Source organism: Syngnathoides biaculeatus, chromosome 14 (assembly GCF_019802595.1).
Source record: "Syngnathoides biaculeatus isolate LvHL_M chromosome 14, ASM1980259v1, whole genome shotgun sequence".
In the NCBI taxonomy this organism is placed as follows: domain Eukaryota; kingdom Metazoa; phylum Chordata; class Actinopteri; order Syngnathiformes; family Syngnathidae; genus Syngnathoides; species Syngnathoides biaculeatus.
Window position 1 is genome coordinate 16,835,263 of NC_084653.1, and position 17,507 is coordinate 16,852,769.

The window sequence follows — 17,507 nt, forward strand, 5'->3', positions numbered from 1 at the left end:
GAAGGGAGGGGGAAGGGAGAGGGGATGGAGAAGTGCTCTCCAGGCTTCAAAACGGTACTGCAGGGCGGCACATTACACCCATTGCCATGTTTTGATAGCACTTACACCACTTTTGTAAGATCATTAATCACACTTTTATAACAATACAAACATATTTAAAAACAATATATTAGAGACCAAGAGGAACGAATAACACAAAACTATTGTACAAACTGTAGAAAATTTTCAGTAACAACTGTAATTACATGTGCTTTTATTCTATTCATAGTAGAAATGGTAACATGTGACTACTTTCACTTTATTTGTAACAGTTGCGATGTCTCAACTAGTATATTGGTTTGTTATTTAACTAATGTTGACTGATGTGCAGTAAACGTTTCTGATGCTTCGTGAGGCTGAGACAAACTTTCATGCTCTTGTTTTTTTTCCTCTGTTTTTTGCAAGATTTCTATTTAGCAACAAGTTGACTGAGTGAGAGAACTGGTTCTGTTAAATTGAACAAACGTTATTATTATTCTCTTGTCTGGCTGGCAATCGATGGTGCTATAAACGGTGGGGATGTTTTATTATACACTCAACCAGCAAAGATAAACAAAACGTATTTGTAATAAATAAATAATCATTTTCGAACAAATTAATTGAAAATGGACAATCCCCCATGCCACCACGGATGACCCCTCATACACTTGTCTGCCAACGCGAACTCACTCAGTGAAATTAAGTTAAATCCATTGACTCTCAAGGCAGATGTGCCACACCTAATATGGCAGACACATTGCCCTACCACTTCCTCACTCAAGGAAGCGTCCGAATAAAACCTTCCGACTATGCAGATGCGCTGTGTCGTTAATTCCTCTTTAATTTATTGTAACTATTATTTTTTATAGTTATTATGTATTGCGATCAATTTTAATTTAGCGTAGTATTAATATATTTTATGTTCTTTTCCATTGTTATTATCTAAAAAATAATATGTTGAATTCTTTTTTTTTGTACATCAACTCAAGCCTAAGTGTCCACTTGCATTTCCTGTGTTCGTTTAAACAGTGTTCCAACTGGATACTATATGATCTGATCCATGCTGTTCCATTTTTAAATCGATCGCTGTTGCATTATTGCATTTCGTTTCAGAAGAAAACAGCGAGACAAAATAGATTTTAAACCTAGAGATTTCGCCTTTAAGGTACTAATGTTTATTTTTTTTTCTTTTTTACCATGGAAAAAAGTAGCAACATTTAGCTGCCCCATAGTCATAACAAGCTAACGCTACTATAACGAAGCTTGGGACGACGTTACAGCCAAGTTTTTGTACAAAGTAAGTAACGTGATGTTGATGACATGGGGATTTTTTCTTTTCGCTTCGTGTGTCAAATTTTATATTTTGCAGCCATTGTAGTCTGCTGGAAAAAAATGTATTATTAAGCAGTGACCACCCCTCGCCATTCTTGAATTCAGAATCCTTCACAAAACACAGGTATTTGTGGGTATCCACTTGTTTTTTGAAGCTGTTTTTGTGACACCCTAAGATGCCGCCCATGCGCCACAGGAGGGTTCTGCCTCACCACGAGAAGATCAACCTCCTGGATATGCTACGAGGAGGGAAAAGTTGTGCCGAAGTAGCTCGCCACTATGACCTGAACGAGAGTACTGTCCGATACATAAAGAAGAAGGAGACTGAGATAAGAACGACCCACGTACGTCCTTTTGGATTTATTCTGGATTTTTTTTTTTTAGGATAATGTTGTAAACTGGGAAAGCACAATATTCTGGTCATGGGGCTTCTACTTCACAGTTCTGTGTTAAATGCGTTAATGATAACGGATATATTTTGGGTCTAAACTACCATTTTCGTTTATATTTGCAAACCAAGGGTTTGTTGGATTTTTGCCTCAGGGACTATTGGAGATGATGGAACCTCAGCAATGTGAAACAAGCAGGCAGGATGTTGCAGATGATGGCGCTCAGCCTACTTGTAACTTCACGGAGAGACGCCTACGCAGCTTTAAAAGTACAGTAAAATTTAACTTATATATATGTATTTCGTAGCTGGGTTTCATATTGGACCTAAAACGTTTAAAAATCATTGTTCAAAGGTTTTTGTTATCTAAAAAAATGACAATGCTAAATACAGGTGAAGCCAGAAGTTTACATACATAATGTGGAAATTCCTTTTTTTTTTGTCTCACCATCTGAAGTCAAATCAGATTAAACCTCTCCAGAATTTTATTAAACGCCACAACAATTAGAGAGTATTCCTTAGATAATTTTATATTATTTTGAAGTCAAATCATATTAAACCTCTCCAGAATTTTGTTAAACGCCACAATAATTAGAGAGTATTCCTTAGATAATTTTAGATTATTTTCATTGAGGTCAAAAGTTTAGATACACTTCCTTCCACCAAAGTCACTGTGACTAACCACAAATTTGGGGAAGGTGAGTTCAATTTCACAAGTCACACCGAAACCTGATTACTACCATGCTTGTTGAATCAAGAAATACCTACATAGAATCAGTCAGAGAACATGAAGTAGGCTACAAGAGCTCAAGAACCAATCCATCATGCAAAGAAATTCAAGAAATATTGATAAAAAAAACTGATTAAAAGCCATCAGTCTGGAAAAAATTACAAAGCCATTTCCAGGGGTTTGGGCCTCCAGCAAACCACTGTTAAAGCCATTATCTATCCACAAAAAGATAAAACTGGGAACAGTGGCAAACCTTCGCAGGATTGAACGAGCTACTAAAATTAATCCCAAGAATGCGACGACGACTCATCCAAAAGGTCACGAAAGAACCTCGAACAACATCCAAAGTCCTGCAGGCCTCGCTGGCTTCAGTTAAGGTCAGTGATCATGACTCTACCATAAACAAGACACTGACCAAAAATGGGATCCATGGGAGACTTCCCTGGCAAAAAGCCCCACTCTCACCAAAGAACACAAAGGCTCATCTCACATTTGCCAAAAAAAACATCTTGACGATCGTCAAGACTTTTGGAGAAACATTCTGTGGACTGACAAGCCAAAAACTGAACTTTTTGGAAGGTGTGTGGCCAGTTACATCGTCTGTAAAAATGGCACAGCATTTAATAAAAAATAACATTAGGGCAACATTTGAGCATGGTGGTGGCAGTGTTATGCTCTGGTGCTGCTTTGCTTCCTCAGGACTAGGGAAACTTGCTGTGATTGATGGAACAATTAATTTTTCTGTGTACCAGAAAATCCTGAAGGGGAAATTCTGGCCATCAGTTCGTGCCCTCAAACTCAAGCGCGTTAGGATCATGCAGCAGGACAACGATCCAAAACACACCTGCAAGTTCACCTCTGAATGCCTAAAAAAAAAAAAGGTTTTGGAGTGGCCAAGTCAAAGTCCATATTTAAATCCAATTAAGATGCTGTGATGTGACATTAAACGGGCAGTTCATGCTAGAAAACCCTCCAGTATGGCAGAGTTGAAAGAATTCTGCAAAGAATAGTGGGACCAAATTCCTCCAGAGTGATGTAAAAGCCTCATCCCCAATTATCGCAAATACTTCGTTCAATATTGTTTTTGGTGCCAAGGGCAGCACAACATGTTATCAGGCTCAGGGGGGAATTACTTCTTCACAAAGGGTCAGAAAGGTTTGGATTTTTTTTTTTTTTTGTGCCTTAATAAATGGAATTGTCACTTGAAAAGGTCATTTTGTATTTTATTGGGTTGTCTCTGAGTGATACTAAAATTGATTTGATGATGGGAAAAAAAACTGAAATCAGGAAGGGGCAAATACCTTTTTCACAGCACAATGAGTAATTTACTAAACTTTATCGTCCTAATAAATTTTCATCTTTTTCACTTATCTGTTCACAGCCAGTAAGTGTACAAATGCAGAACCCCAACCACGAATCTCCACTGAAAGGCCAAAAAGAAAAACACAATCAAACCTGACTTGCATGTCATCAGTGACATCAGATGGCGATGAAGCAGAAGTAGAGGTTGTCGTAGAAGAAGATGAAGAATACAAAGAAGACGATGACGCTGAAGTACCAAAGAGGCAGAAAGCCAAAAAACGGAGAAAAGCGAAGGGAAAAGACAAAATATTGCCGACCAAAGGTACGTTCATACAAGAGTTCTAAAGTTCAATAAAAGGACACACACGCATTCAACTTCGCCAAGTAGTCAAATATTGTATCAGCTACTAATCAGAAACTGACACTCATCGCACAAGTCAGTACAGCTCTCCTGACTTTTTGGACAGGGTACTATTTTATGTTGCTTGAAAGTGGCTGCTTTTTTTTTCTTGCCCAGGCTAGCTTCCAAGTGATGGGAGGAATGTTTATTCTCAGAATACTCTGGCTTCCTCCCACCATCCAAAAGTATTTTACATTAGGTTCATAGAAGACTTTTCTTCTTCTTTTCCTTTCGGCTTCTCCCGTTAGGGGTTGCCACAGCGTGTCATCTTAGATGAACGCATTTGTTTGGCACTGTTTTATGTCAGATGCCCTTCCTGACGCAACCCCTCTGCATTTACCCGGAAGAGATGCTTACAGCACCTGGTATTCCCAGGTGGTCTCCCGTCCGAGTACTAACCAGGGCCAAAGACTCTAAATTGTCAATATTGTCACTGCGAATGTGAGTGCAGATGGTTGTTTGTCTATTAGATGCATACAATTGACTGGCAATCAGTCCAGGGTGTATCCTTATTCTCTAGCTGAAAGTCAGCTGAGATATGCTTACTTGCTTTTCCAAGGAGGACAAGCACTAGAAAATGGTTCAATGATCCAACTCATTGGATTTTGGAGTTCTGGTAAACCCTCCTGTTGTGTTGAATGTCAAATTGGCCCAAAACAAAAGGGTTTTGAAAATTTAAGGGAATAGGGACGGAGCCCTGCTGCAAAAAGCCATTAATTATCGTAGACCCTTCAAATGTTTCTAAATGGCAATATTAATCATTTAAATAGAAAATATATTACAAACTGCAATCCATATACACTGTATCATTTCAAACTCATTTTGCAACGTTAATGTAAAAATCAATGGCTTATAGATAACTGGAAATATGCATTATGTGTCCGGCAAAGACTAACCTTTGCTCACAACTCAAACAAATATGTTAGTTTCTCAGTCACGATGTATCACTTCAACATCCTTGACATGAATTAATCACAGCCAGGCGTTTGGCAGTATCTTGTGGGATTTTAATGCGTTATAGAAAGGGCACGATCATTTTTTCCGGCAAATAGCAGAGGATAAATTCCAGGAGGAAAAAAATGTAATGTGAAGTTGTGACTAAATGAAATGCCAATAGACAGAGATTCACTGCAAACAAATCCCATCGCCCCCTATTTAAATAATGTTCTTGATGCTCAACTATTCATTTATTTATTTAATTAATTCTATGAGTAGAGTCACATGACCTGTGTATAGACTCAAACACAGCAGACATTTATGTTGTGGCTGGTGAGTGACTAATTTGGCATTTTTGAAGCATTTTATTCAGATTTTTTTTGTCCTTTTCAGAATATATTGCAGAGGAGTCAGAGCACATGTATGACACCCACATTTGCCACAAGTGTCGACGCTGTTTCAAGATGCGCTCCCATCTCCAAGAGCACCTCCATGTGCATTTTCCTGACCCGGCTCTGCAGTGTCCCATCTGTGAGCGGTTCTTCACCAGCAGGAGCAAACTTCGCGTGCACCAGCTACGTGAGGCGGGCGAAAAGGTCCACCGTTGCCATTTGTGTGAATACTCCGCCGTGGAGCCGAATGCCATCCAACGCCACCTCACCACGGTTCACTCAGATGAAATTGAAGAGGACCCAACACGCCACAGCTATCACTGTCCCACTTGTGGTCAAAGTTTTGGCCAGAGTGGGTCACTGAAAGCTCACATAAAGACTCATCATGCCCAAACACCCAAAATGGCTGTAGCCTGCTCCCACGATGGTTGTCCTTTCCGGAGTCATTTGCGCAGGGCTCACATGCGACACGCTGCAGAGGAGCATAGGATCACAGCTGTGGGGTGTCGCCATCATGCCTGTGTTGCTGTGTTTCCCACTGAGGAGACCATGGAGATTCACTTCAAGACCCACCTCGCTTACCACTGCTCGCAATGTGATTTCTCGTGTTCTAACAAGGCCACTTTCCTCCGGCATCAGCGGCAGGGTCACGCGGGCAGTGAGAAACTCTGCTGTGAATTTTGTGACTTTTTTACGTTCAACCCAGTGAAATTCAAGCAGCACGTTGGACACTTACACGCCAATGAGAAAACTCACCGCTGTTCGCAGTGCAGCTATGTGACATCACACAAGAGGGCCTTGAATCGACACATGGTGACGCACAGTGGTAAGGATTTCATGTTTTTATTTTCGCAATTTAGTCCAGTGGTGAACATTTATAACTCAGTTTCCGGGGTGCTCGGTTCATATTTCAGCATAAACCAAATTATCCACTTTTCAGGTTTTTATTTGTTAAAAAAAAAAGTTTAAAACATCCAATAAATTTCGTTCCGCTTCATGATTGTGTCCCAATTGTTGTTGATTCTTGACAAAAAATATTACTCTTATATCTTTGTTTGATGCCTGAAATGTGCTCATGTATTAAAAAAAACAATTTAAAACTTTTCTTCAGCAAGTTTGGTTTTAAACTTTCATTTAATCAGCTCATTGTTACTTGTTATTGTGGCGTACAGATCAAGCTCGCTAACCAATCGACCGAGTTTGGGAGTTTGGACACATGCTGTTCTGCATATACCTGACTGAACTGTAGTTTAAAGGTTGTTCTTCTTTATGTGCAATTGTTGGATGTCCACTCTAGGGACTTGAAAGGACTTCGTCAGTGCCAGAAGGTTAGAGATAGGCCAAGTCCATCTCCAGATCTAAATTATATATAGTATGCATTATACCTGATGCAAAGACTTGAAGGGTGGATGTTTTTTAGTCTTTGCTTTTTTGGGCCGCAGGCGCAGAATGGTAGCCATGCTTCTGTCGAACTGCCCCAGAGCAGCTATGGCTACACAAGTAGCTTTCTTGAGTACTGTATCATGAAAAACACTATGTAAGTGTAATGTGTTATTCTTCTTTTTATTGTTGTTGTAATACATTTGCAAGGTGACAAGAGTTTATCTCAATTAGGAAATGCAACTGAATTAACACCATTTTGGATACACAACAAGTTAGAAGTGTGCTGGAATTGCTATGGCAGCATGGGGACATTTAGGTTTTAAGAGAAGAAGCGCCATTAGTGTCTGTTGTTGTATCCTTGAGAGAGGATTCATCACGCAGTAAAATAATGACACACTGTCAAAACAACAAAGGAGTTCATCAGAGGCAAGCATTATATATATGTAAGCCAATCTCCAGACTTAAACCCTATAAAGTACATTTTACCTGCTGTAGAGAAGACTTAAAGGAGTCACCCCTGTGCTGGTAGTTTTCTGAGCAATGCATGTCTATATTTTATTTTTTTCAAGGTGAGAAGCCGCACAAGTGTCAGGTGTGTGACTTCAGGTGCCGAGACGAGTCGTACCTCTCAAAGCACATGCGCACACACTCAAATGACAGGAACTTCATGTGTGAGGAATGTGGCTACATCACAAAGTGGAAGCACTATCTAAACATCCACATGAGGAAGCACGCAGGAGACCTCAGGTAGTTTGTCACTATTGTGTTGGTCTTCTTTCTGTAACTAAGCTAACTTACTGTATCATGTGTTCACTACATTGCCTAATTCAGTGGTACCATGCCTTTTTTTTAAATAGTTTTTCCTTTCATACTATGAGCCAAAATTCAAGCATCAGATAAGTGAGTGCTTGAATTAAGTGGGAAAAAATGGAGCAATTAAGCTTATGTAATGCTCTCGCATGGTAAAGAAGATCAAACAAGAATAATAACACTCACAAGGAGCTTCTTTAGGGTGCTACCACAGGTCCAAATGCTCCCATGCAGACTGACACCAGCTACTGATATCAATCACTTAGCCACACCCCTTAAAGACATGTAAAACAATTATACATCATAAAAATGCTTCTGTGTTTTATGCATCAAAGTATTTATTCAAAATGTAAAAGTAATTGTGGCAATTTTTGTGGGGTTGAACTGGCAACCAGTTGAGGGTGTACTCCTCCTGCCGAAGTTAGCTGGGATAGGCTTTAGCGCTCTTGTGACCCTTGTGAGGATAAGTGGCTCAGATAACAGATGGATGGATGGATGACACACATTTCTGTGGCTTTTTCCTCATATTCAAATCATCTGTATGCCAATCATTTCTCATTAATGGGGTTATGGGTTAAGGAGTAATGTTTTAATAAGAGTTTGAAATGGCATTAAACTATTTTGTCTCATAGTTTCTGATCTATTTCCGGTTTAAACTCAGTACAGGCAGTGGTGGATATTTTTAGGCAGTGTTTTTTTTTGTTTTTTTTTTACATTATTTGAAGCTTGGCTCAGCCTTTATCCCCCATTATCAGCAGAGTTTTGCTGTACTTATCAGGAGGTCCTTCACTAATGACTGGCGTTGGTTGATTGTTTTGTGAGACAATAGTCATTGAATAGCCTGTGAATGCAAAGTCCAGCATCATAAAGTGCTTTGTGTATGTTTAAGATGATATACATTGGAAAATGGGTGTCAAAACGCATTTTTGTCACAGGCTACATTGTGGCCTTTATAACTGTGAAACCATAATGTTTAATAGCCTTATTGTATGAATTACTTTTACAATTAGAAGTAAAGGACAATATTTAAAAAAACAATTATTCAAGTCACTGTAAAAACAGGTTAGGTAAAAAGATAAATGAATCAAATTGTTTAGCTGTAAGAAGAACCTAACAATTACTGAAGTGGCGGGGGAGGGTGGGTCCTTGATTTATTTCTGACAGTCAAGTCCTGTTCCCATGGCTGGGAACGTAACCCAAATTTCTTCATAAATTGCAATGGTCTGTAGTCTTTCACTAATCTATGCTAAAGCAGTTCTATGTCAAAACAAGTATATGTTTCAATTAAAAAAAAAAAAAACCTTCTCAGCCGTAATTATAAAACATCAAATGTAAAACAGCGGAAAAAAAGGACAGCATGTGGCGTCTTATGATTCATGATGATGTATTCTTTGACTGCTTTGCTAAGTCTGTAACCTTGAAACATATTCCACTGCCACTGTAAACTAAGGGCCACCTGTACAACTATGAAACACTTTCTCATTCAAAAGTATTGGAGCAGTGACGTCAATTCCTTTGTTTTTGCATCATTGTATGTCATGGCTGCATTAGTAAAGTATTTTTTACGCTTTATCTTAAAGCCCTAAGATGTCCCCCAAACCTCCTGCACCTTTGGTGTTTTTTGGCCCGAAGCTCAAACGCAAGAGGAAGGTTATGCCCCTCTACGAGAAAGTCAAGATCCTCAATATGCTTCGTGACGGGAAGACATTTTCCGCAGTTGCACGCTCTTACGGATTGAATGAGTCAACGATTCGCTCCATCAAGAAGGAGGAAGACAATATCCGATGTACAGTGTCCATTAATGGTGCACACACCTCGAAGAGGGTGGTAAATACACGTAATAAGTACATAGTAAGGATGGAGTCAGCATTGGTTCTGTGGATAACTAAATGCAGGGAGAAGAACATTCCTCTGAATACCAATGCCATGATGGAGAAGGCCAGAGAGCTTTACCAGGAATTGGCCACAGTACGTGTCGAACGTGACAAAGACGAGGGCAACAACTCTCAACAAGGACCATCTACCTCATCGGAGGAACCTGTTGAATTTCTTGCAAGCAAGGGCTGGTTTGATCGGTTCCGGAAGAGATACCAGCTGAAGAGTGTGTCCCCACATTGGGAATCTGCATCAGCAGATGTGGAAGCGGCCAGGAAGTACCCAGAGACCTTCAAGTCACTCATCAAAGAGAAGGGGTACAAGCCTGAGCAAGTCTTCAATATGGATGAGACTGGCTTGTTTTGGAAGAAGATGCCCTCAAAGACGGCTATCATGAAGGAGGAAGGCCAAGCCCCTAACTTCAAAGGGCATAACGATCGTGTAGTACTGATTTTGTGTGGCAACGCTGCTGGTTTCCTGATGAAACCAGCATTAATCTACAAATCTGAAAACCCTCGGTCTCTGAAGACCAAGGACAAAAACCTGCTCCCTGTCTTCTGGATGCATAACTCAAAGGTAACTATAACAAAGCCACTTGTAGCCAAATGGTTCCATGACAGTTTCATCCCTCAGGTGACGCTGTACCTATCAGAAAAGGGATTGGACTTTAACATTTGCCTGATGATGGATAATGCTAGCGGCCACCCACTGGATTTGTCCTATGAGGGAGTGCATATTGAGATCTTGCCAGATGATATTCAGCCTTTGGATCAAGGCATCATTCGGTCATTCAAAGCGCTTTACACTCAGAATGCCATGCAGCACCTCGTCAACGCAAAGGATAGTGTAGAAAATATTTCCGTTGGAGAACTGTGGAAGAAGTTTAACATCGCGACAGCTCTCCAGGTCATTCAAAAATGTCTACAGGAGTTAAAGCCAGAAACCCTGAAGTTATGTTGGAAAAAGCTGTGGCCAGAATGTGTCCATGAGTGCAAAGGCTTATCTCCAGAAAAAATTCAGCGATTAGCCATGGATAAGGCAGTCAAGCTGGCAAACCTTTTAGGAGGGGAAGGTTTCGGCAACATAATGCCCAATGACTTGAACGATTTCCTTGAGAGCCACTCTGATCCAATGGCTGCTGATGATGTGGCTGATTTCACAAAACCAGCTAGCGAGGAGGAAGAACAAGAAGACAATCCATCACGTGGGGATGACGAAGACGAAGGCTTGTCATTTGAAAGGCTTTCAGTGATGGCAAAAACAGCAAAGGACCTCCAGGGGATGGTGGACGCCTGGGATCCTGATATGGTTCGGGCATTGGAATTCAAGAACGCTATTGATGGTGCAATGCAAACCTACAAGACCCTGCTCACCGCCATGAAGAAACAGCGCCAAGAATTGCCTGTCTCTCCATTACCCATCACTCCAGACAAGCAAATGTCCGCATCGTCAGAGGAACTGCCCGAGTATAAGGAACTTCTTGCGCTGCTCCCTCCTGAAGCGCCTGGTGACAAGGCGCCTTATGAAGAGCTCTAAATGCTCTTTTCTGTGCAGTACACTACTAAAGCATCATCATCATCTTCATCACCTGCATTGTACTGCACAGTCAATAAATCAAAGTCTTCACTCTAATTTATTTACTGGTAAGTAACTGGTAAGACTTGAATTGTATTACATAATAAATGGTCATATTTGTCTATGTATATTTATATACACACTGTATACACAGACATACCGTTAACACTATTATTTTCATATATTTTGTTCAGAACTTACTAGGGTCAACAGTGTGGCTGCAAATTTTATTAGTTTTTTTAAATAAATTTTGCCGATGTAGATAACAGTGCAAATCGAATCATTGAGAATAAAAAGTGTGGAAGGGAATCGAGAAAAAAATACATCCATAGAGATGGTGTCTGTATGTTTGAGCACTTTTTCTTTTCGGGTTCTTTATGTATTTTCATCTGGATTGGATAGACACTTAAAAAAACTATTTTTGTTTGATGTTGAACCCACTCAAATGAACCAAAAAGTCTACACAAATGTTTTTTCAGCCAATTTACAGTGAAGATTGAATTCTCCGTGTGTGTTACCGCAATGTCCGTACGTCTTAGTTGACCTTCTGTTCTTGTTATATATTGTACTACAGAGGCTCCAACTACCGGAGACAAATTCCTTATATGTTTCTGACATACTTGGGAGATAAAGGTGATTCTGAAGTCAATCTCCAAAGATAAACTCCAGAGATGATGTTGAGATGATGATCAGTTAACCAACTAGAGAGGAGTTTGAAAGAAGTAACAAACCCTCTGTGGTAAAAGTCTGTGAATGTGTCTGAAAAAGAAGAAAAGTTTGATGTCAATGGCTAACAGACTTGATGCAGTTGTTGTAAGTGAATGATTTACAACCAAACAGTCAGGGATTTTCAGTTTGATATATTTGAGTCTATACATTACAGTGTTTGCTAAATTGTTTCCAATCCAGATGTAAATACCTTCAAATAAAAGTTCAACTGTTGAGCCCTTGTCTCATATTCATCTTGTTTGTTTTCAGTCTACAGCAAAAATAAAGGAATTGGCCCTATTCTTCCAATACTTTTGGAGGCGAGTGTTAACTGTATAAAGTTCGGGTCGACATACCTAAAACCAAGAAGGCGGAATGTTGCACAAAAATGAACAAACACCCAAGTCACGGCCATAACCTCTTTCTGTCGAGGTAACAAAGTCCATCTGCTCTCCTTCAGGCTGATAATAAACCGTACTGACCAGAATCACAGGGTCCAGAGAAAATGTGCACGACCTAACTTACATTTCTCTCCTTCTAGGTATGAGTGTGATCAGTGCCCATATCGCTGTCACCGCATGGACCAGCTCAACAGCCACAAATTACGACATCAGGCCAAATCACTTATGTGCGGGATCTGCACATATGCCTGCAAACGTAAATGTGAACTTCGCAATCACATGTTGGCTAAACATTTGGTAGAGGGCAAGCAAGCATCTGTACACAAGTGTAAATACTGTGCCTACACGACGGGTTTCCGACAAGCCCTTCAAAATCACGAGAACTGTAAACACACCAGACTTAAACAGTACCGCTGTGCTCTTTGTCTCTATTCTTCGTTCAGTAGCATCAGCCTCTTCCTGCACAAGAAGAAAGCTCATGGTTATGTGCCTGGTGACAAAGTATGGCTGGAGAATTATGCTGCCAAAGAGAGGGAGAGGAACTCTAATAGCATGCTACAAGACTCACTGACAGTTCATAAGAGATCTGGGTTGTCCATCGAAGAACCCATTCCAACGGAAGAGTCTGATCCTGGCACTCAGGCAGATCAGAGTGCCACAACAGCTGCTGAAGGTTGTTCAGAAGCTTTTCCATCACCGGATGCTAATGCTCTCCTGAATAAGGAGCTGACCAGTGAAGGAATATCATATATTCCTCCAGCTGTGACCAGTTTAGAATACTGCACCCTTGTTTTAACAACACTGAGCCCTGAATGTGAATATGTTTTTTTGCCAAAGGAGGAAGTAAGTTCTCATATTACATCTACTACCTCAGATTTGGCTAAACAAAAAGAAGCCATGACTATGTCTATAAATTCACCTGAAGAAGATGAGACAAACACTATTCATGATGAGGGTGAAAAAAGTTGTGATGAGTCTGACAATGAAACTCTAGAATTTCCATCTGAGAAAGATCAGATCTTGGAACATGATGGCCCTTTGAATCCTACAAGAACACAAGCTGAAGTTCCCGTTTTGGGCGGCAGGGTCCCAACACAAGAGCAGTGCTCTTATGTTACCAAGAAAGAGAAGACTATTCAGAGCCACCGTCGCTCTTGTGGTAGATTGCAGCATCATGAGGGTCAGCCTTCTAGTTACTCGTTGAAAGGGAGAGAGGGCCTTGATGGCCAACTTGTCAAGAAGTGCCCACAAACATTTATTAACAAGGGAGCTGAACAGATAGAAACCAACTCTACTGTGAATCAAGACACTTCTGAGAAACGCAAAGGAGCAGATATTCTCCCACAGCAAAAAGGTATTTCAGCAGCAGTAGATTATCACGGTGGCTCTGTTCATAGTGCCTCTATGTCCAGTGAGCTAAATTGTAATCAAAGTCAACATGGAGAGATTTCAGTGCACAAACACGTAGCACATACTGGGAAATTCATGTGCAACTTTTGCAGTTTTTCATCAGTCAAGATCGCAACAGTTAATCGACACATTTCCGGTTGTCAAAAACGAAAAGACAATGAAGTCATCAGTATTCCAGTCAAAGAAAAGCCGCCTATTGAGGATGGTTCTGGGAAACGTTTTTCTGGTGTGTCTGAGGGTGGAATAAGAAATGCTTTAGCTATCCAGGAAAAGCCCAATGTGGTCCAGAGCGCTACGTGTGTTGTTAAACCAAAGCATTTAACCCCCAACTCTACCGTCAAGCAAGAGGGATGTCAAGCTCAAAACCAAACGAGTGCTTCGTCCCCTCACACATGTCGTTATTGTCCTTTCATCACCACCAGACGTTACCGTTTGGCAGAGCACCAGTCCCGTCACACAGGAACCGGACGCCACGTCTGCAACGTCTGTGACAAGACCTTCGGATCGGTAACAAAGCTGCGTCAGCACAAAGTGCGTGTCCATGATAGACAACCCACTTTTCCATGCTCATTTTGCGACTACAGCGGCTACACAGTTGATGATGTAAGGCGACACACTCGCAGGTGTCACATGGGGAACTCAAATCATGACTGCATTGATTGCGAGGCTAGCTTTAGTTCAGAAGCGGCTCTGAGATACCACCGCAAACGAGCGCACCGGGAGCGGGCATATTCTGCCTGCGAACGCTGCGACTTCTCTTGCAGCAGTGAGGCCACTCTGAGGAACCACCAACGGAGCAAGCACCAGGAGTCATTTGAGACCAAAGAAATCGGTCAGGCTTATCGGAGAATCCACCTCACCCACCAGTGTCAGCTCTGCTCTTTCGCTGGCAAAACCAGACAGCTTCTCGCACAGCACCTTCTTAAGGAGCATGAGGAGTCCACCTTAAACAAACCACTCCGGTGCGGAAGCTGTACATTTGCTTGTCGGCATCCACTGGTGTTAGAACAGCACCTCCGCTCGCACGAAGGCAAGCCCGTGTACAAGTGCGGAGAATGCAAGTACTCGACAGGCAGCAAGCAGAAGATCACCTTGCATGTCCGCATACACATGGGAGAGAAGCCCTACAGGTGTGAGATTTGTAGCTACGCCTGTGTCGATCCCTCAAGGCTAAAGGTAAGCTCAATCGGAATCAAATAAAATGATTTCAACCAAAAAGCCAATTTGTAAAAACCATCCCGTTATGAACAAGCTAGACTTTACAGAAATGTTCTGACCTATTTCTCTCCATTTGTGCCTTCAAGCTTCATATGCGGGTTCACCGAGAAGAGAAAAAGTATCTTTGTCCTGAGTGTGGCTACAAATGTAAGTGGGGCACTCAGCTGAAGTACCACATGACCAAGCATACAGGTGAGACCCAGGGTGGCAAAAGTACCGTATTTCCAAACTAAAAGGCGCACCTTCAATGAATGGCCTATTTTAAAACTTTTCATATACAGGGTGCACCGCATTATAAGGCACATAGAATAGACGCTACAGTAGAGGCTGGGGTTATAGCTCAGTGGATAGAGCATTGGTTTGGTAACCAGAGGTCGTGAGTTCATATCTCACTGGGGCCTCTACTGTCCAAGAGGGGTTGCGTCAGGAAAAGCATCCAGTGTAAAAACTGCGGCACACAAATAGGAGTGTTCATCTGAGACGTCACGCTGTGCCCCTAACGGGACGAGCCAAAAGAAACTCTCTTAGTAGAGGCTGGGGTTACATTACACATCCAGTAGATGGAGCTACACTAAAGGCTCAATATTGATCCATATATAAAGCGCACTATCTGGAAAATACGGTACTCAACATTCAGTTGAAATATATCTACGTGTCTAAAAAAAAATACTCTGATATGGTAAGTTAGGACGTACCGATTCAGTGTTATTCAAGTTCAAAGTAAAAAATGAAATGTACTTCAATATAAAGTAAAAATATCTTATATTCTCAGTCATGGTAATTTGCAAGACTTGAATAGGAGGAACTGGAATTTGCATTTTGCATCTTCTTGAAGATGACGCTCTTTAACGTGTCGTCATCCGCCGAGGTTGAAAAAAATAGCCAATTGGCTCTTTCAAAAGTTAAGTTGAATGTGATTGTTTAGGGGGGCCCCCCCACCCCCCAATACACACACACACACACTCACTTTTTTTTTTTTTTTTTTTTTGCAGTACACCCTCCCGGACTGGTTGTCAAATAACCATTCACACCTATGGAAAATTTATTCTTCAAATAAATGCGTGTATAAATATATTCCTTCTGTGTGTAATATGTATGTATATTTACCAATGTTACCGGACTTCCATTTACCATTTGGCTGTAGGAGAGAAGCCGTACCCCTGCGACCAATGTGACTACCGCACCAACCGAGCGGACGCCCTCCAGGTCCACCGGGTCACGCGTCACTGTGATGTGCGCGCCTATGTTTGCGAGAAATGCGGCAAAGCCTTCAAGACTAGCTTCATCCTGAAGACCCACCAGCGCCAGCACGGCGACGAGCGGCCGTATCCTTGCGGCATCTGCCACAAGGCTTTTCGCTGGCCCGCCGGCCTCAGGCATCACTTCTTGACACACACCGAGCAGATGCCGTTTCGCTGTTGCTGCTGTTCATATAGAGCCAAGCAGAAGTTTCAGGCGGTGAAACATTTGCAGAGACACCACCCGGGGACGCCGGTAGAGCAGGGGGTAGTGAAGGACTCGGACACTGGCGGCCTCACCCTGAAGGACGCTATGCAAGGAATGTTGAACAATAGAGTAACAGAGGAGACGCGTGAGCAAGTAACATCGAGGAGCAGCCAAGCTTTGAGTGGAACTCGGTGAACAAATGTTCCTCCTGTTCCCCAGTTTAAAAAAAAAAGTAGCTACTTTTTGTACTCAAGAGTTGCTATAACTCTCCTGACGTGTTGTGATTCAAACTACCCTATGTTACTGTTTCTAAAAATGCAAAAAGAAATATCCTGCAGGTTGTTGGGGGTTTTTTTTAATGCAAGTGTTTGTCCTATTCAAAAAAAACAAGTCAATTGTAATTGAAAATGATGTATATTTTTTACAGTGAATAAATGAGCAGATTTCCGTACAACTGAATTGACTCATTTTTTTATGCTTGCAGTAACATTTGCATATACCAAAATTGTACACAACAAGCCTTCTATACATGGAATAAGTAAATAAAACCAACTCATGCAAGCTGGCGTGTTACAGTTGAGGAATAACAAGGCTGCATAAGGATGCTTGTCACTCTTTTTGATACCTTCTTATATACTCGAGCAAGGCCAATACTGATTGTAGTATAATAAAAATTGCAGTATTGCACGGATTCTACTCTGAAGTTTCCCTACGATAGAGCCATCACGCAGTTCCAATGGTTGTCCATGATTACATCAGGTCAAATCCTGTGGGCAATATTTTGGATAGTGGCACTTTTGGGTTGCCTAAATGATGCTTATTTTTACAGTGAAATTGTAATGTCTGCTACTGTTATCCGGTGTGAGGTAGTTTTGAGAATCAAACATCTTCTAAATGGTGTAACAAACTACGAGACTATGCTAGAAAACCTAATTTGTGTCATTAGTTCATTTCCAAATGTTAAACTCTTTCTATAGTAGATTGATGAATTATAGCTCCTTAAAGGTCCACTGTCATGAAATGCATGTTTACTATGTTATTAATGGGGAAAAAGGCAGCCGGAATGGACCCATCTGTTTTTTCACCACACGACATGAATTTGATGTATATGGGTTCTGGTCACTCCCGCCATGAAAATCCTCCCGAGGGATTTGTTTTCGAGAAGCAGGAAGTGACGTTAGAA

At 41.3% G+C, this 17,507-nt stretch overlaps 1 protein-coding gene across 5 annotated transcripts in view; it reads left to right on the forward strand.

Moving 5' to 3' along the window:
- znf142 (zinc finger protein 142) overlaps window positions 1-16,519 on the forward strand; it is a 19,367-nt gene extending 2,848 nt beyond the window's left edge. The window contains exons 1-10 of one of the 5 annotated variants that reach the window (XM_061841455.1): window positions 1,045-1,315; window positions 1,388-1,474; window positions 1,547-1,694; window positions 1,894-2,008; window positions 3,850-4,092; window positions 5,500-6,324; window positions 7,451-7,628; window positions 12,391-14,836; window positions 14,965-15,070; window positions 16,023-16,519. In XM_061841455.1, coding sequence (XP_061697439.1) covers window positions 1,587-1,694; window positions 1,894-2,008; window positions 3,850-4,092; window positions 5,500-6,324; window positions 7,451-7,628; window positions 12,391-14,836; window positions 14,965-15,070; window positions 16,023-16,519 — 4,518 coding nt within the window. In that variant the 5' untranslated portion in view covers window positions 1,045-1,315; window positions 1,388-1,474; window positions 1,547-1,586. Of the gene's footprint in view, window positions 1-1,044; window positions 1,316-1,387; window positions 1,475-1,526; window positions 1,695-1,870; window positions 2,009-3,849; window positions 4,093-5,499; window positions 6,325-7,450; window positions 7,629-12,390; window positions 14,837-14,964; window positions 15,071-16,022 lie in introns of those variants that run through there. The other 4 variants (XM_061841452.1, XM_061841454.1, XM_061841453.1 and 1 more) reach the window with 4 other exon arrangements.
- Window positions 16,520-17,507: the final 988 nt, after the last annotated feature.